This window comes from Haliotis cracherodii, unplaced genomic scaffold, assembly GCF_022045235.1.
Source record: "Haliotis cracherodii isolate W230 unplaced genomic scaffold, xgHalCrac1.p SCAF_25, whole genome shotgun sequence".
Lineage (NCBI taxonomy): Eukaryota > Metazoa > Mollusca > Gastropoda > Lepetellida > Haliotidae > Haliotis > Haliotis cracherodii.
Window position 1 is genome coordinate 157,174 of NW_027266281.1, and position 22,875 is coordinate 180,048.

Here is a 22,875-nt window from a genome sequence, read left to right on the forward strand (position 1 = left end):
ATCTTTCAACAGTTCGTTTGTTGTTTCAACTTTTCCAGAAAGCACAGTGATCTTCCCTTGGATTTCTTGGATATATGTCCCTCCTCTACAGCCCTCACTTTGAAGTCGAATAAAATTCAAAATACATCACCCACACAAATACACTTTACAGTTTTGAATAAGGTGGGAAAGTTCCTGTTCTGTGATATCATCCACTGGCATTTTAGGCCAAGCAAAAGTACTGAACATGATCTCTGAAAATTAGGTACATCGTAAATGTCGCCATTTTTTACACATTATACTAAATCACCACTCACGGCGTTATTTACAGCATGTTTTGAAATCTAAATTTCGGATATTTACTCGGAGAAATGAATTTCAAAAATAGCATATTAGTGATCACGGGTATCTGTCTTTTATGAAAGAGAAGAGAATCGTAGGAAGAATTAGGGAATTTCAAATAGATACATTGCAATGATTTGATGTTTTCAACAGAAGTTGTCAAAGTTACCGTTCTGGTTGACGCCATGACTGACGCAAAATCACGCACAACGACAACGGTATTTATCGGAATTTCTGACTATTTCCGTTTGTTTCAATGAAAATTATGACAACAAATAACAGTACATAGATTGTCAGAATGTTTCTGATTACTTACATGTCACATTTATGTTTCTACGATCTCTGAATCAACGAAAGTTCCCTCGTACAATCCTGCGTACTGTTGACAGTGAATACGCCATTTTGTAAAAGTGGGTCACAGGTAGTGATGTCATACGTCAACATTGTTGTACATATTTGGTAATTTCTTTGAGGTGGAGGTCCTTGAATGAGAGTGCACACGATCATTGTATCATGCTATTTTCTGTTTCAGTTATGGTGTATATTTTGCATGTCTTTTATACATTTTTTCACACAATTCATTTCACTTTGGATATTTGTCAATGTTCAAAATGAAATCATATGTACATATAGGCCACAACATGCATGAACGAAGCTTTGGTAATCTCCTGTTTGTTTGAACATTGTTTACATAACAATGTGATAGGTTTATAGTGTCCACTACGATATTTCTTTCTTTTGGACAAGTGTTAGAAGATGAAATGTAAATGTAACTGCAGCATGTACGTATTTCGTTGGATGTGTAATAAGTCAATATTATAAGTTCATATAACCAATGTCCATGAATAGCCGTTTCATTTTATTTTATAACTAAAACTGAATATATTACTTTAACAAAATGGATAATATTTTTCGGTAAAATATATGCACACATTTCTGAAATGTCTTGGTCTTGGATTAGTCTTTTATGTCGTTGGATACAGAGAACAGTGATATCTAACGATTCGCCAGGTGCGCGTTAGTCACAAATAATTTACAAATTATTCCTCTCGTTTTGCATTACATAATCAATGGTTTCATTCTTTTTTCAATATTGTGATCACAGGATAGTAAACAGTTTACTTTATTTCTCCAGGAATTGTAATCTGTATAAACATATAACCCATGCCAGGTACCCAGTTGGTTCAAACGTATACGATTATCCTGATATTTCTTTACCAATAGAGCTTTCTTCGCATTTTTTATTGTGTAAGAAAATATAATATAATCATGAACAAATATAGGTCCAATATTGAATATAATTTTGGTTGTTTTGAAACATTCTTTTGGGTATTTCATTACGTAAATTGATGCCAAACAGATGCGTGTCTTGTCCAATTAAGACACACGATAAACTAGCTAATTGTTTACATATTCAAGACATTATTTAATTGGTGAAAGTAGTCATTTTATGTTGTGTCGAAAAAGCATCAAATTCCGTTCCACACATCGAGATTTTCCATACCATGAACGAAAATTAGGGGAGATATATATTAATCAAAATACCAGTGTCCTTCTTTTCCGACGTTATCAAAGACATAAAACCAGCCATGACGTCAAAAGGAATGGTGTTATTTTTAGGGTATTTCATGACATTTGATGATAAGGCTATAGTGCTCCATTAATAATGCAACATTAGTCAAATTACACTTACACATTCAGGAGAATGTTGGAATCTAAGGACTAAGTTATAGGTTAGATAGGGCCATCCTTTTCTCTATTACCTCTTTTTTATGAAGCACGATTTCATCATTTCCTATGGGTCTTTTTTACAACTAAACGTATACAGTTTCTTTATCGATATTTGTGTTGGAATAGTTTGGTTCCTCGTGAACAAAACACCACGAAAATATATTATCCTTACCCAGGGCTAATTCTCATCAAGTGACCTGAGTTACAATTAACTAGTGCTAAGCTTAGCCGAGTTATGCCCCCTTTTCTCTGTACGTGTGTAACCTCCCTGTCGCCTTTTGACGTCATAGAGAAAAATCAGTTTTCGTTATTTACAGCAAGCTATTTTTGGCATTGCATGTTTGTCGTTATACATACGCATATAACTCCATTTGGTATATAGTTATGTCGTTCAGATATTAGGCGGTATTTTGTTCGCTCACAGATTCCGTAAAGCTTGTAAATTAAAAAAATCGTCGCACAGTACAGAAATTTACTGTTTTTCAAGGCAGAAAAATTTCTCGGGCAACACTTAGAAGTGTATTTTTTTTAAACCGGTTCAATTTTTCCATTTAACTCTACATCATCAAATAGGAAATTTAATATTCTCCACCCCTGCGTAATTTTATATCCAGAGGTAGATCCAGTGCCGCGTGAGCGCAATTCTCGCACAACCTTCACTTTTCCGATCTTAGGAAAATGTGCGTCAGAAAAAAACTCGGCATCCAGAGGGTTAAGTTCTGTCTTTCCGATATATTTTCATTGCATTCACTACAAACAATCAAGTAAATAACATTTCTAGTATCACAAGTCATATTTTGTTTTACAGTAAATTTAGTGTCCTTGGTAATTTGGACTGAACAGCCTTCAATTATATTGCTGCAAGTTAGGCAACGTTTGTCCCCGCACTTAGAAACCTGTGGAGTGATGACAACAGAATCAAATTTAGAACTTGTCAAAATCTTTCTAAGATTTTTGGGTTGTCTTTGGCTGTTGATAATTTTGTATTTGCTTAATATCTTCTCCATTTTAATACTTTGATTCAAAATAGGCAGGTATCGTTGAACCATGGATAATGTTTTTTCATGATTAGCGTTGAAGGTAGATACTAGAGTTAAATTATTCCCCATATTGTTTTCTTCAGACTTTTCTCTCAGTTTTAGTTGCTTAATACTAAGCGCCTTCTGTATGCTATCTTCAATTAGCTTTGCGGGATAATTTTGATGCAGTAGGAAACACCTAAGTTCAACAAAGCGGGTAGTTTTAACATCATTCCCAGAAACAATGGTACAACTACGTCTTGCGAGACAGTAAGGGATATTACGTTTTGTATGATACGGGTGACATGATCCAAAATCCAAATATTGGTGCGTATCAGTATCTTTATAAAAGATATCAGTTTGTACAAATCTCCCAAATATTAAATTGATTCTTACATCGAGAAAGGTTAAACTGGATTCGCTTTTTTCCATAGTGAATTTGAGTGACGCATTAAGTGAATATAAAATTTCATGAACAGCGGTAAGTTGACTTACTGGTTTTTAATATGATAAAACAGTCGTCTAAACCCTTTTCCATGAATATTCAATTTGTTCTTTCATAGATTCACCAAGAGTATCTCTCACCTTATCATAAAACATATTCTCTAAAAATCCCAACACAAGGGTTGCATAAGTAGGGGCTACCTTAGTACCCATGGCTACTCCTTTCTTTTGTGAATAATAAGATCCATCAAAATAAAACATGTTATTGGTAATAACCAACTTCAATGCATCAATGATAAACTCATCCGAAAATCTATCTGATATTTCATGGCGGTATTCTTTCAGCCAGTATCTGATAGCTTCCAGTCCAAGCTCAGTTTCAATATTACTATACAAACTAACAACATCAAAACTAACTAACATAGATCCTTCCGGTACCTCAGTAGGTAATTTACATAAAAAATCAATGTCATCTCTGAGAAAACTTTTTAGATGTTTACATAAAGGCTTAAGAATAATATCTATGAAAGACGCTGAGTACAGCTCTCGGGTCCTCCCACAATTGGTCTAAATGGTAAATCTTCGGGATTTTCAATAGAAATGACTTCACAGTTTTTATCATTAATTTCCTTTTGAATACATTTACTTTTATGTACTTTGGGTAGGCCATAAAAATTAGCGGTTTTAGGTTCAAAATTGGTAAGATAGTCCTTTTCTTTGTCTAGAATTTCGTCATCATACTTATCTAACAATTTCTTAACCTTATTCTGGACAGATTTTTCTTCTCTTTTACTCGAATTGCTATAATAATGATCATCATTTAAAATGGACATTATCTTTCTTTGCTAAAATGATTTATTCATAATAACAATAGCACCCCCTTTATCGGCTTCTTTAATAACGATGTCTGTATTATTTTTAAGATTAGTAAAGCCTTTCAATTCATGAATGAATTGTTTCAATTCATATTCAGATATGCATATTTGTATATATTTTGTTTATCTATATATTGGCGAATGTGGGAAACAGTTATGGCAATGTCTTGTGCTGATAAAAGACAGAACAGATGCAGGAATGTGTATGATAAAATGGTCATGCCTGTTTTATAGTATATACATTGTGAATGTCTTGCTTTTATCATGGCTGTATTTTGCCGGACAATAACTTTGTCTTTCATGTAATAAATTAAATTATTACCCATATGGGCTCAAATATGCAGTGTAATAACTTTTTTTATATTTGCACAGTGTGCAATTAGTGATTCTCGAAGCTGATTGGTCAGTGGAACAAAGATCAATTTTCATTGGACAACGGAACTATTTTTTTCTCATCCCATTCATTCACAAATCGAAGCCTTTCCCTTCAGATGTTTTACGTGCTACAATCTCACTGATTCGAGATTTTTTAAGACAAGACACATACTTTCATATTAACAACATGCTTTCACATTATCATATTTTTCATTTATTTCACAAGATTTACATTTTACAGTAAAAACCAAAACTACGTCCCCGTTTGTAAACAAACAGGGCTGGCCATTTGAGACCTGTCAAAGTAAATGACCTCGTTAAAGCGGACGGAGATCTGATTGACATGAAAAGTTATTCGTAAAATTTTAAAATCTGAACACATTTAATGTCTTTGTTGTCAAAACTGCATATGGCCAGATTGAAGTTCCAAGATTCAGATTGTTATGTTGCCAGAAACTGTTTCTAGGGCGCCAAGATCATCACCACCAAATCCTGGTTTGCGTCTGTGTTAGAGGGCTTGCTGCTTGCTGTTTGATGAATTTTACGACCACCCGAATCCAAAAACCGGACTTTGTATAGACAGGTTTGCCTTTGTGAACGATGATGACATCGATAACTGCCAATGAAAATGAAAACACAATGAAAAAGTCTAAACTTGATAAGTTGACATGAACTTAGTTCACAAATGTATAAAGGTAAGAAAAACACGAAAAATATGACTACTCACACTTTCAACGATGGCATGAGAATAAAAACAAATTCATTTTGCAACGACATTTAGACATTCCGAAAGACATCATAAAGATACACTATTTCGTACAATTTCGTAACGTTGTGTGAAAAAATAAGGTCGTGACACTTTTTATACAATGTATACGTTTTTCGTAACCGCGACGTCTGCAAAGCACGGCGCTGAGCGGTAAGCAGGCTGACTAACGTCCGCTGACCATATGACTATGAAGGTTAATGACACAGGAAAGGTGCAACTAAACATTATTATTTGCAAATTTATCATTTCGACATGCACATCAGACAGTTCAGAATTCGAACTGTCTACTTTGAAGGAGATGAAGGGTAGCCTAGAGTGTTACCTTAGCGACATGATTACCAGCATCTGGTTGCAAAATCGATGCACTTTGCTGAACTCGGAGGTTTTGAAATCAAAGCAAAAATAATTAAAAATACAAGGAAAGGAAAACTTACCCCAGTGAGCTGATCCTGTGTCCGATATTGAACTAAATGAACTCCGTGAATGCGGACAGCTTAGCACCAAATCTCCAGATACCGTGTTTGTCTATCAACAGGTATTCGACCATTATGAATCACATCAAAATATCAACAAACTCCCGTCATCTGACTGTGTCATTCCGCGTTTGACAAATCCTCCTGAAATCCCACATGCACATGTTTCCCATCAGTGACACTTGTCTCAAATCACACACGATGTTAATTAAACTTGTTGTCTGGATTAAACTGTAACCGGTTCTCTTGTCATTCCTGGTTTCGGCTGTCTCATATCTGGGTCAAGTCGGGTCATTCATTCCGACACTGTGACAGCAATCATACTTTTCAAAGTTTACCTACTTTTCGTAACTTTTCTCTAACAAACAAGACTTCTGTACATTCCATCTATGTTGTTGTTATAGGTTTTGGCATTTTTGTCAAATGACACCAAAAAAAAATGACAGGTTTTCCGTGTTTCCTCTTCTCAATGTGAAATGCATGTAGCCTATCTGCCGATGCACGACGGGGCTGTCTGTCAGTGACGAGATCTTGTCAAAACAAGCTTTGATTAAAAAACCTGATGAACCTTTTTTAAAACAGGTCTTCTTTATCAATGCTAGATAGTGTACGCTGTGTAAATCGGACAGAAATATAACTGCAATAATGTGATCTTTACAATTTTTTAACAGAACTATTTTTTTTCACGCGTAACAACACGATAATTGAGTAATGCGGTTGGAATGCGTGGACAGTGTTTTTTCACTCGCGGATTGATACAAAACAGCTGATTCTTGATCGGCGACAGTTGATTGTTTTTTTCTTGAAACATGTCTTTAATACGAATATGGGTAATAAATAGAATAACCCACTCGGTACGAGTGATTACGGAAAATATGTCACTCGTGAAATTAATGTTTTAAGTTCCTCGCTAAAGCTCGGAACTTAAAACATTAATTTCACTCGTGACATATTTTCCGTAATCACTCGGACCTCGTGGGTTATTTAGGAGATAAATATTTCGTTTTGTAAGATTTGCGTGATGTTATGCTGAATGGATGTACGGAAATTTCATTTGAACACGACGCCGTAAGGCGGAGTGTTCAAATGAAAAATTTCCGTACATCCATTCAGCATAACATCACGCAAATCTTACAAAACGAAATATTTATCGACATTGTAACATGAACGTTAATTAAATCGATATTTAGGAGGAACTAATTTACTGAGCGCATGACACAACAAAACTGTCGTTAGTAATACGTCTCCTCGTGCTCACCTTCGAAAAGATGCATGATATGGGGTGCCGCGAAACCGATCAATGGTTTCGAGGTACTCCAATAATGAGGGTCCATTTTACGAAAGGGGTGGTCACATGTTCAAGCTCATTTCTCAGGAAATAAACAAACAACAGGAAATATCACAAATTCAATTCTTTATCACAGTTCCTCATCTTACTTGTAATTTGTAGTTATGCGTAACTATGAAATACAAATAATCAAAATTAGAAAAGACGTACATACTGTTTGGCCCCTGTACAAGATAGTGTCAACTCGTCTGAAACTGAGGTGGTGACAAGAGACGTCAAACGTGCGAAATTTCAGACATGCAGCTTAGCTGGGATTGAAAAAGTTGTTTACTGTTACAGTGGAATAACATATGTGAGAGAGGCCGTGGAAATTAGCAGAAGAATTAACCTGGAAATTACTCACGGGAGCAGTGGACAGTGGCAGGATATTTGTATCTATGACAGGTACCAAATTACGTTCGTTAGCGAGCTGCTCCTGTCTCTGAAAAATGTTCGAATAATGTCGTTTTTGAGACGAGCACGAGTCAATGGAATACGACTTCAACGATTCATCGGATTTGTGGCCGGTAATTCTGCAAATCTCGCGATTCAATACCTGCGTTTGAGAGTAAAGTGACGGCAGTTTGCAGTGTGAAATTCCCGGTCTTGGATAATGTTTATGCTGCGCTCAAATGGCGGCCCCCTGATGTGCCTGTGTATGGCAGCACGCAACCCAACAAAACTCGATTTTGAGTAAAGTTCTCCCTCAGCATTTCTGACTTCGGCATAAAAGAACCTCAGTCTCTCATTCAGTTGAAAAGCAGGAAGCTCTTCGAACGTGGGTTCAAAACCTCGGAAACCAAGCCATTCTGGAAGTGAAAAGATTGCCGTGTTCAGGGTACAAATGTGACGGTAAGTGGGAGTATTTCGTTATTATTACGGTGTCGTGTTTAAATGAAATTTCCGTATATCCATTTAGTATAACATATCTCAAATCTTACAAAACGAAATATTTAATTTATTTTAAGATTTTGGTCAATCTCGTTATATCATTGCCAATTTTTGCGATGACACATTGGTCACGCTTTACATTGCTATTATGGCAATGGTGTAAGGGAGGTAACTCTCGTAGGAATTTTTTTTTATTTGTTTATGTATTCTTTTATGTTTCAATGGCTTACGTCGAAATATTTTAACTCCCAGTAGATTTGGAGAGGTTCCTATCCACGATGTCCTGTACTGCTTTTGTATCAAGGGACGCGAAGCGGTGACTGGACGCTTGAACTTTGGGCTCTACGGAAACGCTGGCTGTATTTCCTAGTTCGGGGGCCATCTCAGAACGGTTTTCAGCTTCAACAGCTTTTTGTGGGTTATAATAAGAACAAAATTAGGTGGATGTATGAAAGTCATTATTGAGTTGCAATAAATGTTTTTTACTCTGTTAAAAATTGATTTTGTTTTGTTTTTTCCTTTGGCCAAGCCCAAGAAAATTACATTATTTATGATTATGATTTTGTAATTAATGGAAAAAGGTAAATTTCATTTACCTTCAAATTCTTGTATTATCTCAGAAAATGTCTCGTCGCCCCATTCACTCAATATTTCATCGAAATCTCCGATGTGGAAGTCAGGGTAAATTTCCATCTGTTCCTCCATGTTGATGATTTCAAAAATAGTTCCATTAATTAATGTATACATACACGGTGATGAGACCCCAAAAATTCAGCGATGTTATGCTCATTCGACAACACTTTTTAACCAATCAGATCAGGGAACATACCTACATTTATGTTACAATCTATAATTATTACCCATATGGGCTCAAATATGCAATGTAATAACTTTTTGATACTTGCACAGTGTGCAATTAGTGATTCTTGAAGGTGATTGGTCAGTTAAACAAATGTCAATTTTCATTGGACGACGGGACTATTTCTCTCTCATTGAGTTCATTCAAAAATCCAGGGCATTCATTCACATGTACCAACGTGCTACATTCTCACTTAATCGAGATTTATAAGACTAGAACATAGTTTCTTATCAACCACGTGATTTCACATTATAATGAATAAAGCATTTATTTCGCATGAGTTTTAGTTTACAATAAGCATAATTACAAAAAACAAAACTACGTCTGCGTTGTTTGTAAACAAACATGGCTGACCATTTGACACCTGTCAAAGTAAACGACCTCGTTAAAGTGGACGGAGATCTGACAGGAAGGGTTATTCGCATACTTCAACCTCTGAACACATTTAATGTATTTGTTGTCACAACTGCATATGGCCAGATGGAAGTTCCAAGATTCAGATTGCGAGTTACGCGAGAGACTGTTTCTAGTGCGCAAAACACAACACCCCCAAGTCCGGGGTTGCCAGCGTCTGTGCTAGAGGAGTTGCTGTTTGACGACTTTTTCGACCCCCCGAATCCAAACACCGGACTGAATGCAGACAGGTTTGCCTTTGTGAACGATGATGACATCGGGAAGTTCTTAACTGCCAATGAAAACGAAAACACTATGAAAAAGACTTAACTTGATATGAATTTAGTGCACAAATTTATACAGGAAAGTTTAAATGACACAAGAACGGTGGAAGAAATTAGTCCCAGTGAACTTAACATTATTCTTTGTAAATTTTTCATTTCGGCACGTAAATCAGATGGTTCGGAATACGAACCGTCTACTCTGAAGGGGGATCAAGGCTAGCATTGAGCGTTACCTCAAGCGACACGATTACAAACATCTGCTGGCTCGTAAACACCCCTTACTTACCCCAATATCCCAAAGAATCACAAACTACCTAAATGAACACCAAATTAAAAATCTTAAACAAAACTGCAAAGAATCAAATATCTTCACCCCTAAACTTAAAATACCCAAAATAGACACAACACTAGCTAGCCAAATAAACAAACAAATCGACCCAAACATAGCTAAAGCTACCACACTAGCATACATACACGAAAATTGGCCAAATTGGTGTCACATTTACACGGACGGATCCTCAGATTTAACCTGTTGGTCTCATGACGACCATGGCATCCGGGGCTGGACTGTCCTCAGACAAAAGGTTGACGAACCACAGCGCTAGAAAACGAATGAGCCAAACTTGTTCCGACAATGGTGTCCCAGCGTATCAGATTATGCAAGTTTCTGGTCACAAGAACGTCCAGTCCATCAACAGTTATTCGACAACTAATGAATCACAACATTAAAAATATCAACAAAATCCTGTCATCTTCTATGTCTACTCCACAAGCGTGTTTGTTAAATCCTCCCAGAATCCCTGATGCACGAGTTACCCGTCAGTCTGCACAGTGTCATGTTTCCCGTCGGTCTGCACAGTGTCATGTTTCCCGTCAGTCTGCACAGTGTCATGTTCCCCGTCAGTCTGTACAGTGTCATGTTTCCCGTCAGTCTGCACAGTGTCATGTTTCCCGTCAGTCTGCACAGTGACATGTTTCCCGTCAGTCTGCACGGTATCATGTTTCCCATCAGTCTGCACAGTGTCATGTTTCCCGTCAGTCTGCACAGTGACATGTTTCCAATCAGTCTATCCAGTGACATGTTTCCCGTCAGTCTGCACAGTGACATGTTTCCCATCAGTCTGTACAGTGCCATGTTTCCCATCAGTCTGCACAGTGACATGTTTCCAATCAGTCTATCCAGTGACATGTTTCCCGTCAGTCTGCACAGTGCCATGTTTCCCATCAGTCTGTACAGTGACATGTTTCCCATCAGTGTGTACAGTGCCATGTTTTCCATCAGTCTGTACAGTGCCATGTTTTCCATCAGTCTGTACAGTGCCATGTTTCCCATCAGTCTGTACAGTGTCATGTTTCCCGTCAGTCTGTACAGTGACATGTTTCCCATCAGTCTGTACAGTGTCATGTTTCCCGTCAGTCTGTACAGTGTCATGTTTCCCGTCAGTCTGTACAGTGTCATGTTTCCCGTCAGTCTGTACAGTGCCATGTTTTCCATCAGTCTGTACAGTGCTATGTTTCCCGTCAGTCTGTACAGTGTCATGTTTCCCGTCAGTCTGCACAGTGACATGTTTTCCATCAGTCTGTACAGTGACATGTTTCCCATCAGTCTGCACAGTGACATGTTTCCCATCAGTCTGCACTGTGTCATGTTTCCCATCAGTCTGTACAGTGACATGTTTCCCGTCACTCTGCACTGTGTCATGTTTCCGGTCAGCGTGTACAGTGCCATGTTTCCTGTCAGTCTCCACTGTGTCATGTTTCCCATCAGTCTGTACAGTGACATGTTTCCTGTCAGTCTGTACAGTGTCATATTTCCCATCAGTCTGCACTGTGTCATGTTTCCCGTCAGTCTGCACAGTTTCATGTTTCCCGTCAGTCTGCACTGTGTCATATTTCCCATCAGTCTGTACAGTGTCATGTTTCCCGTCAGTCTGCGCTGTGACATGTTTCCCGTCAGTCTGTACAGTGTCATGTTTCCCGTCAGTCTGTACAGTGTCATGTTTCCCGTCAGTCTGCACTGTGTCATGTTTCCCGTCAGTCTGCACTGTGTCATATTTCCCGTCAGTCTGTACAGTGTCATGTTTCCCGTCAGTCTGTACAGTGACATGTTTCCCGTCAGTCTGTACAGTGTCATGTTTCCCGTCAGTCTGTACAGTGTCATGTTTCCCGTCAGTCTGTACAGTGTCATGTTTCCCGTCAGTCTGTACAATGTCATATTTCCCGTCACTCTGCACTGTGTCATATTTCCCGTCAGTCTGCACTGTGTCATGTTTCCCATCAGTCTGCACAGTGTCATGTTTCCCATCAGTTTGCACAGTGCCATGTTTCCCATCAGTCTGCAATGTGTCATGTTTTCCGTCAGTCTGCACTGTGTCATATTTCCCGTCAGTCTGCACAGTATCATGTTTCCCATCAGTCTGCAGAGTGTCATGTTTCCCATCAGTCTGCACAATGTCATGTTTCCCGTCAGTCTGCACAGTGTCATGTTTCCCGTCAGTCTGCACAGTGTCATGTTTCCCGTCAGTCTGCACAGTGCCATGTTTCCCGTCACTCTGCACAGTGTCATGTTCCCCGTCAGTCTGCACAGTGTCATGTTTCCCATCAGTCTGCACAGTGCCATGTTTCCCATCAGTCTGCAATGTGTCATGTTTCCCGTTAGTATGCACTGTGTCATATTTCCCGTCAGTCTGCACAGTATCATGTTTCCCATCAGTCTGCAGAGTGTCATGTTTCCCATCAGTCTGCACAATGTCATGTTTCCCGTCAGTCTGCACAGTGTCATGTTTCCCGTCAGTCTGCACAGTGTCATGTTTCCCATCAGTCTGCACAGTGCCATGTTTCCCGTCACTCTGCACAGTGTCATGTTCCCGTCAGTCTGCACAGTGTCATGTTTCCCGTCAGTCTGCACAGTGTCATGTTTCCCGTCAGTCTGCACAGTGTCATGTTTCCCATCAGTCTGCACAGTGTCATGTTTCCCGTCAGTCTGCACAGTGTCATGTTTCCCGTCAGTCTGCACTGTGTCATGTTTCCCGTCAGTCTGCACAGTGTCATGTTTCCCGTCAGTCTGCACAGTGTCATGTTTCCCATCAGTCTGCACAGTGTCATGTTTCCCTTCAGTCTGCACAGTGTCATGTTTCCCGTCAGTCTGCACTGTGTCATGTTTCCCGTCAGTCACACTTGTCACAAACCACACACACCATCCATTCCCTGCACGCGGTGCACACCCTGTTCTCGGGCCCATATATGGAGGGTTTTTTTAATTTCACCATTTTTTCCAACGGCTCGGGTCACTCCACTGTCGACAGTCATCTACCATCCCCGAAGAGAAGAATTCTCATTGATTCTGACTCTGAGTAGTCTACAGAAGTTGGGTCATTCTTTCCGACACTGACAGCAATCGTATTTTTCAAAGTTTACCTACTTCTCGTAACTTTTCTCAATCACACATGCCTCCTGTACATTCCTTCTATGTTGTTGATACAGTTTTTGGCATTTTTATCGAATGACACATGAAAAATTGACAGGTTTACCGTGTTTCCTCTTCTCAATGTGAAATTCATGTCCATGGTGATGCACGACTGCTGTTGTCTTGCCAATGAGAGGTCTTGTCAAAACAAAAGCCTGTTGAACCTTTTTTGAAAATTATCTGTGGTAGGCTTTACACCATATACTGCATGTATGTAGTAGTTACTCCATATACTACATGTATGTAGTCATTATACCCACACTCGTGGTAGGCGTTACTCCATATACTACATGTATGTAGTCATTATACCCACACCCGTGGTAGGCGTTACTCCATATACTACATGTATGTAATCATTATACCTACACCCGTGGTAGGCGTTACTCTTTATACTACATGTATGTAGTCGTTACTCCATATACTACATGTATGTAGTCATTATACCCACACCCGTGGTAGGCGTTACTCCATATACTATATGTATGTAATCATTATACCCACACCCGTGGTAGGCGTTACTCTTTATACTACATGTATGTAGTCGTTACTCCATATACTACATGTATTTAGTCATTATACCCACACCCGTAGTAGGCGTTACTCGATATACTACATGTATGTAGTCATTATACCCACACCCATGGTAGGCATTACTCCATATACTACATGTATGTAATCATTAAACCTACAGCCATGGTAGTCGTTACTCTTTATACTACATGTATGTAGTCGTTACTCCATATACTACATGTATGTAGTCATTATACCCACACCCGTGGTAGGCGTTACTCCATATACTACATGTATGTAGTCATTATACCTCCACCCGTTGTAGGCGTTACTCTTTATACTACATGTATGTAGTCGTTACTCCATATACTACATGTATGTAGTCATTATACCCACACCCGTGGTAGGCGTTACTCCATATACTACATGTATGTAGTCATTATACCTCCACCCGTTGTAGGCGTTACTCTTTATACTACATGTATGTAGTCGTTACTCCATATACTACATGTATGTAGTCATTATACCCACACTCGTGGTAGGCGTTACTCCATTTCCTACATGTATTTAGTCATTATACCCACACCCGTGGTAGGCGTTACTCCATATATTACATGTATGTAGTCATTATACCCACACCCGTGGTAGGCGTTACTCCATATACTACGTGTATGTAGTCATTATACCCACACTCGTGGTAGGCGTTATTCCATATACTACATGTATGTAGTCGTTACTCCATATACTACATGTATATAATCATTATACCTCCACCCGTGGTAGGCGTTACTCCATATACTACATGTATGTAGTCTTTATACCTCCACCCGTGGTAGGCGTTACTCCATATACTACATGTATGTAGTCATTATACCTACACCCGTGGTAGGCGTTACTCCATATACTAGATGTATGTAGTCGTTATACACACACCCGTGGTAGGCGTTACTCTATATACTACATGTATGTAGTCATTATACCTACACCCGTGGTAGGCGTTACTCCATATACTACATGTATGTAGTCATTATACCTACACCCGTGGTAGGCGTTACTCCATATACTACATGTATGTAGTCATTATACCTACACCCGTGGTAGGCGTTACTCCATATACTACGTGTAAGTAGTCATTATAACCACACTCGTGGTAGGCGTTATTCCATATACTACGTGTATGTAGTCATTATACCCACACTCGTGGTAGGCATTATTCCATATACTACATGTATGTAGTCGTTACTCCATATACTACATGTATGTAATCATTAAACCTACAGCCGTTGTAGTCGTTTGGTGTTGTGGGTATTTTACCCATGCATTTTAAAATCATTGGGTATCAGTAATTCTATTTGGGTATTCAAATTTCTGTTACCCACTAGTTTTTACACATGTGGGTATTTAAGTTAAATATTTAAAAACACTATTCATTTAGTCCCTGCAAAGTGGCGTCGTGTGGGTTCGAGAGCATTATAGGACGATACCACGATACTTCCACAAGAAAGTGTGATGGCAAATGATCATGATGTAACTGTCATCGTGGAGTTTGGCCAGGTTGACGGAATGCCCCTTTATAATTTAAAAATAAGTTGCTGATTTGCTAATTGAATACGCAGGGTAACTTCACAATATTTTGATGATACGCACAAGTTTGTAGCGTATCTGTAATGTTCGTTGCGTATTTGATACGCTTGGATTTGATTTTACTGCGTATTTCTGCATTTCTGATGCGTATTTTACGCAGATACGCAGCTTATCTGGAGCTCTGCAATGTATGTAGTAATTATACCTATACCCGTGGTAGGCGTTACTCCATATACTACTTGTATATAGGCGCTACTCCATATACTAGATGTATGTAATCATTATACCTCCACCCGTGGTAGGCGTTACTCGATATACTACATGTATATAATCATTATACCTACACCCGTGGTAGGCGTTACTCCATATACTACATGTATGTAATGATTAAACCTACTGCCATGGTAGTCGTTACTCCATATACTACATGTATGTAGTAATTATACCTACCGCCGTGGTAGTCGTTACTCCATATACTACATGTATGTAATCATTATACCTACCCCCGTGGTAGGCGTTACTCCATGTACTACATGTATGTAACCATTATACCTACAGCCGCGGTAGTCGTTACTCCATTTTACCCATGTATGTAGTCATTATACCTACACCCGTGGTAGGCGTTACTCCATATACTTCATGTCTGTAAGCCCTTTTCCATATACTACATGTATGTAGGCGTGACTCCATATACTACATGTATGTAGTCGTGACTCCATATACTACATGTATTTAGGCGTTTCTCCATATACAACCTGTATGTAGTCGGGACTCCATATACATGTATGTAGGCGTGACTCCATATACTACATGTATTTAGGCGTTAATCCATATACTACATATATTTAGGCGTTAATCCATATACTACATGTATGTAGGCGTTACTCAATTAATACATGTATGTAGGCGTTACCCCATACTACATGTATGTAGGCGTTACACCATATACTACATGTATGTAGGCGTTACTCCATATACTACATGTATGTAGGCGTTACTCCATATACTACATGTATGTAGGCGTTACTCCATATGCTACATGTATTTAGGCGTTACTCCATATACTACATGTATTTAGGCGTTACTCCATATTATTACATGTATGTAGGCGATACTCCATATATTACATGTATGTAGGTGTTACTCCATATACTATATGTATGTAGGCGTTACTCCATATACTACATGTATGTAGGCGTTACTCCATATACTACATGTATTTAGGCGTTATTCCATATACTACATGTATGTAGGCGTTACTCCATATATTACATGTATGTAGGCGTTACTCCGTATACTACATGTATGTAGGCGTTACTCCATATACTACATGTATTTAGGCGTTACTCCATATACTACATTTATGTAGGTGTTACTCCATATACTACATGCATGTAGGCGTTACTACATGTACTACATTTATGTAGGTGTTACTCCATATACTACATGCATGTAGGCGTTACTACATGTACTACATTTATGTAGGCGTTACTCCATATACTACATGCATGTAGGCGTTACTCCATATACTACATTTATGTAGGCGTTACTCCATATACTACATGCATGTAGGCGTTACTACATGTACTACATTTATGTAGGTGTTACTCCATAAATTGATTCCAAACTTGTGCTGACCAGTACTGCTCCTCCACCCATGTTGTTGTGACAAAGTCCAAGAACTTGTCAATTCTTGTCCAGCCTTCTTCCAAGTGAACTATTGATCAGGTCTTTGGAAGACTGGGTATGTTCTTCTGTCTTTCTCTGTACATAGGTGACCTCATACTGTCAAAAGTTGGAAAATGGCAGAGACATTCCCCAGGAACTTCATCAGCTTGTCATCTGAAGGTTGGCCAGTTCATCAGCATAAATTCGTTGGATAGGTGTAGTCTCAGTTCTGGCACGATCAAAAAGCTTGCTTCTAAAGGCATCAACATGATGGAGATAAGGCGCTGATTGGTGATTGTGGTCTGGGCCGATCTTTACTAGTCTGCCCACAACTGTTGTAATGTTTCCCTTGCAAGAAGCCTCAGTACCCCTCCAGTAGACTGCATCATTCTTCTTTCTGTTCACTCTAAACTTATAACCTCCATGATAAGCAGATCTACCTCCTCGAGGATGAGGTAGAAAGGAGACTGCCACTAGAACATTTGCCATTTTGATTATGGACAACAGGTTGTTGTTGTTGCATTAAGTGTTTAAGAGGTCACCTTCTGCCTAAGCCATTTCGGCTGACCTGTCCCTCTTTGGGACTCCTGTGTGTGTGTGTGTGTGTGAGTAGGGTACACATGTGAGTTCGGTGTTCACATAATTTCTGTTTTTGTATTGATATGATGTCTATTTTCGTATATTGATATGATTTCATTCTTATTCTTGGCTGCTCTGTTTATTTACGTTCGAGTAGCTGTCCATCTCTCAGAAATAGAGTTAGTTTGGCCTTCGCTATGACAGATAGTGGATCTAACTGCAATTCTTGTTTTAACCTAGCCCGGGCCCGGGCTGGGGCAATGCGTCCCATTGGGCTTGCCATCTTTCTGCTATGGAGGCTTTGATTTTGCTTTTTATCTCTAGTTTACTAAAGGGAATGGGCTGTATATCCGCTTTGTCTAGAGCTAACTTCGCCTGTGAGTCTGCTTTTTCATTTTCATTTCCATGAATATCTATGTGAGAGGGGATCCAACACAGTTCCACCTGTTGCCCTTGGTCCGATAGTTTTGTATATTCGTATAGAATATTGTTGACTGTGTTTGGCCTGGAGTTTGAGTTTCTGCCACTGATAGGACGATTGCCTTTGTTTCAGGAAGTTCCGGTATGAGTTTGAGTGCATGATGAATTGCCTCCAATTCAGTCGTGAATACTGACTGACCATCAGGCAAGCGAACTGAATGTGCTTGGGGTTTGGAGCTGTGGATATGGACCCCATAACCAGCACTGTTGTTGATAGGATTCTTGGATCCATCAGTGTATATTTGGGCCAAGCTGTCCCAGGTAGTTTGAATTTTAGTGATAGCTACTGATCGTAGTAGGGTTGGGTTTTCCTTTTTAGTGACTTCTGATGTTAAAGCAGTGTCAACTTTGGGAGTTTGTAAAGTCCAGGGAGGGTGTAACCCTTTGTAGTGACTTTCTGGAGGCTGAATGTCATCGCAATTGTGACTTCGAATGAGTTCACGTACTAATATCCCAGATGGCTTTAGTGAGGGATTTTTTCGAGCTAGGGCTTCATCTCGAGTGTTTTTGTCTTGACATATCTTTTTAACCAAAGGCTTTGATGTTTGTCCCCAGAACGATAATATTGCCTGCTCTCTTCTTAGTTTCAATGGGAGTTCTCCCGTTTCTACTTGTAATGCTTCTAGTGAGGTGCCTGTCGCTGCGCCTGTGGCCAGCATTAGGGCTTTGCATTGTATTCTGTGTTGCTGCTGACGGATGAGAAGTGCTCAGCTAGAATGTTGGCCTTTTCTTTGACTGTATGGGCGTTGGCTAACTTGGGGATTTTTTGGGGTTTACGCTTACCCCTGATTGCGTGTATTTTGCTCCAGACTGTTTTAGCATTTGTTTTCTCATTAAGGGATTTGCAGAAGGTCTGCCATGAATCTTTTTTAGAATCGTCTATGAGTTGTCTTACTTTTGTCCTGGCTACTCGGACTTGGGCGAAGGCTGATTTTTGGACAACAGGGACTGACTGACTGATATGGAAGATTTAACGTGCGCTTTCCGACTACAGCGTATTTCGCACACGGGCCTGGCCGGACCATTTAGAGAAGGGTGAAAGTGGTGTGTGCAACCCAGGAAGGGGCTTTTAGGGGTTGCTTAATTATATTGAATTTTTGGAATTTTTAAATTTGGAATAAATGCCGAGGTGGGTGGAGGAGGGAACTAAGGGAGCCGGGTGAGGTGGGTGTTTGTATGTTTATTGGATTTTGGATTGGTAGATTAATTAATTTTTAGATGCTCTTAATTAGGTCTGTTTTGATTAGGAATACGCCTACACTGACGTTCCAAATACTGTAAATATTCCTTACTTACTTACTTACTTACTTACTTACTTACTTACTTACTTACTTACTTACTTACTTACTTACTTACTTACTTACTTACTTACTTACTTACTTACTTACTTACTTACTTACTTACTTACTTACTTTGGAGATTTAACGTGCGCTTTCCGACTGATGCGTATTTCGCACACGGGCCCGGGCAGGACATTTAATGTGTTTCCGAAAGGGGCGAGGGTGGTCTGTGCAACCCAAGAGGGGGCTTTAGGGGTTGCTTATATATAATTTGGGAATTTTGAGATTTGGAATAGATGCCGATGGGGTTGGGGAGGAGAACTAAGGGAGCTGGGTATGGTGGATGTTTGTTTCTTTATGTGATTTTGATTTGGTAGGTTATTATGTTTTTAGATGCGTTTTATTAGTTCCGTTTTGATTAAGAATACGCCTAAGGCCTTGAAGTTTTCTAGTTTATTTTGAGGGTTTAGTATTTCATCTAGAGTAGGAACCTTATTTAGATTGAGGGTGGTTTGTAGTGTGGTTCCGTGTGTTTGATAGTGGGTGCAGTGAATGAGTGCGTGTTCTGTGGTTTCGGGTTGTTTGCAGTGGGGGCAGTTGCCTGTGGTGTGTCTTTTAAGTTGTTTTAGGTGGTTATTTAGGTTAGTGTGTCCTGTTTGGAGTTTTGTAATTAATCTGTCAATTTTTTTAGAGGGGTGTATGATTTTAGGTTTGGCGAGTGGTTTTCTGAGCACTTTTTTGATTTGGCTATTTGAGTTTTGATATTGATTATGCCATTTTTTGGTTATTTTTTGTTTGTTTACACTTTTAATTTCTGATTTTGAGATGGGTAGGTTTAGGCTTATTTCTGGTATTTTGAGAGATAATTTAGCTGCTTTATCGGCGCTTTCGTTGCCGTAAATTCCTACGCGGGCGGGGATCCACAAGAAGGTTATTTGTTTGCCTGCTTTTGTTAGGTCGTTGGAGCTTTTAAGTATTTGGTTTATTAATTTAGGTCGTTTTTTGGTATTTTTGTTTTGGAGGGCTTGTAGTCCGCTAAGGGAGTCAGTGAGAATTAGGATTTTTTTGTTGTTTTTAGATTGTTGGTTATGCAGGGCTGAGGCCATGCCCATAAGTTCGGCCGTGAATATAGATTGGGTGTTAGGGAGTCGGTAAGATTGTGTGGATATAACTGGTTGTGTGGTATGGACTCCGAAGCCTGTGTGGTTGGAGATCGGGTCTGAAGATCCGTCAGTGTATATGTGACACCAATTTGGCCAATTTTCGTGTATGTATGCAAGTGTGGTGGTTTTAGCTATGTTTGGGTCGGTTTGTTTATTTATTTGGTTAGCTAGCGTTGTGTCTATTTGGGGTATTTTGAGTTTAGGGGTGAAGATATTTGTTTTTTTGCAGTTTTGTTTAAGATTTTGAGTTTGGTGTTCATTGAGGTAGTTAGTTATTCTTTGGGATATTGGGGTGAGTAAGGGGTGTTTGCGAGCTAGAGCTTGGTTTCTTGGGCTAATGTTTTGGTTAATTAGGTTTGGATGAGAGGGTTTGTTTGGGACGCGGCCCAGAAATTAAGGCTTAGATGTTCCCTGCGTAGATTTAGTGGCATTTCTCCTGTAAGGGCCTGAAGTGAGGTGTAGGAGGTGCCATGTTGGGTGCGTGTAATTAGTTTGAGAGCCTGATATTGTATTGAGTCAAGTTTTTTAGAAAGAGAGTTGTTTAGGGTATTGTATATGGCACAGCCGTAGTCTAGTTTTGATCTAATTAGTGTTGTATATAGTGAGAGGAGGGTATCTTTGGAGGCTCCCCAGTTAGAGCCGGTGAGACATCTTAATGTGTTAAGGTCTTTGCTGCATCTAGTTTTTAGGTTTTGGACGTGAGCCTCCCAGGTGAGGTGTTGATCGAAAATAAGTCCTAAGAATTTTGTTTGTTTTTGGAATTTGATTGTTTGGTTGTTTAGCTGGAGGATTGGGTAGGCAGGTTTCATGTTTTTATGTTTGAATACTACTCCTGTTGTTTTATCTGAGTTAAGGGAGAAGCCCCATTTGTCTGCCCATTGTTGTATTTTATTTAGAGATTTTTGGATTAAGTTTTCTGCCATTTTAATGCTTTTAGTGCGGATCCGACAACAGGGAGAGACATTCTCCTTTTATATCTGCGTGTATCCTTCTCTTCATTTGAGATAGGCAAAATTTACCGATCTTTCTATCTCAGTGGTTTAAGATTCTTTACTCATGTGCAATCTATACAATGCTCATATTCCCACTTAAGAGCAGTGGTGGTTTCAGCTATGACTTCCCCGTTGCTCAACATGGCCTACTCCGGGAGAGCGCATGGATTAGTGATCACACAGATTAGGCAATCTGGGCTGACCAGTAATTAGACAATGTGGGTATTAATTGGTTTAGGAAATTAGACGATCTGGGATTCTCCAACAGTCTTGCCTAGTTTGACACAATAACTCTCCGGATGTCTATTGTGGTATTCCTATTCTTTAAATGACATTGTTATGTACGTGTTACAACTGCTGCTCAATAAACCGTGTTTGTGTATATATTCAAGTTGGTATTTCCGCTATTCAAAGTTGAAGTGATGCCGCCTTATTGTTGATTTTGGAGACATAAATGCGAACTTTCATTAATGCGAACAAAGACAATTCGCATTTTTCGCATGTAATTCACGCTCGCGATAATTTCAGGACAATTATTATTATGATGGACAACAACTCCTCTATTATACATCTATCTTCATCCTATGAATGACAAGTTGGGAGAACATGGCAGTTACTTCATTTATTCCACCTTAAAACACTCACATAGGTACACAGTATGATGATATTATGAAGATACTAGTTCAATCACGCTGAACATATGTAAACTGTGGACACAGTATGATGATATTATGAAGATACTAGTTCAATCACGCTGAACATATGTAAACTGTGGACACAGTATGATGATATTATGAAGATACTAGTTCAATCACGCTGAACATATGTAAACTGTGGACACAGTATGGACCAACATTAGCTTTCTACATGTAGCAGTAGCATTGCAACTTATCAAAAAAGCATTTGATCAGTTCCTTCAGGCGCATAATACCTAAGTGTTACTGGTTGCAAACAGACTATGAAGATTACAAAAGCTGGGACGACTATGACAATAAGTGGGTCGAACAAAATTCTTTTCAGGCGACAAACAATTACACTCAAGATAAAAACAGTTCGTCACCCTCAGCTCAAGACTTACAGATTTGAAGCAGTCTTTCCGTGAAATTGGGGTTTATACCAACGACCTACGTTTGTAGTGAGTAAGGTATTACGAGGGCGAAAATTTGAAATATAAATATCATATAAAAATATGATATTTTAGTTGGTAGCCAAATATACATTTCAGATCCGAATATTAGCTTTATAAAATGGTACGCCTTTCCCTTTGATGATGAAGTCACATCACTATTCACTTTGATATAAATTGGTCAGTCAGTAGTCGTTGAACTCTGTGAAGTAGCCGAGATTTATCAGGTATGATTGGGTCTTTTCACATATATCACTTACTTACTG

At 39.1% G+C, this 22,875-nt stretch overlaps 1 protein-coding gene across 1 annotated transcript; it reads right to left on the bottom strand.

Moving 5' to 3' along the window:
• Positions 1-10,573: 10,573 nt before the first annotated feature.
• LOC139472585 (protein starmaker-like) lies at positions 10,574-13,922 on the bottom strand. Its single transcript, XM_071255049.1, has 4 exons — positions 13,917-13,922; positions 12,697-12,879; positions 10,997-12,610; positions 10,574-10,801 (listed from the first exon to the last, which is right to left on the bottom strand). Exons 1-4 carry the CDS (start codon positions 13,920-13,922, stop codon positions 10,574-10,576), a joined length of 2,031 nt encoding a protein of 676 aa, XP_071111150.1.
• Positions 13,923-22,875: the final 8,953 nt, after the last annotated feature.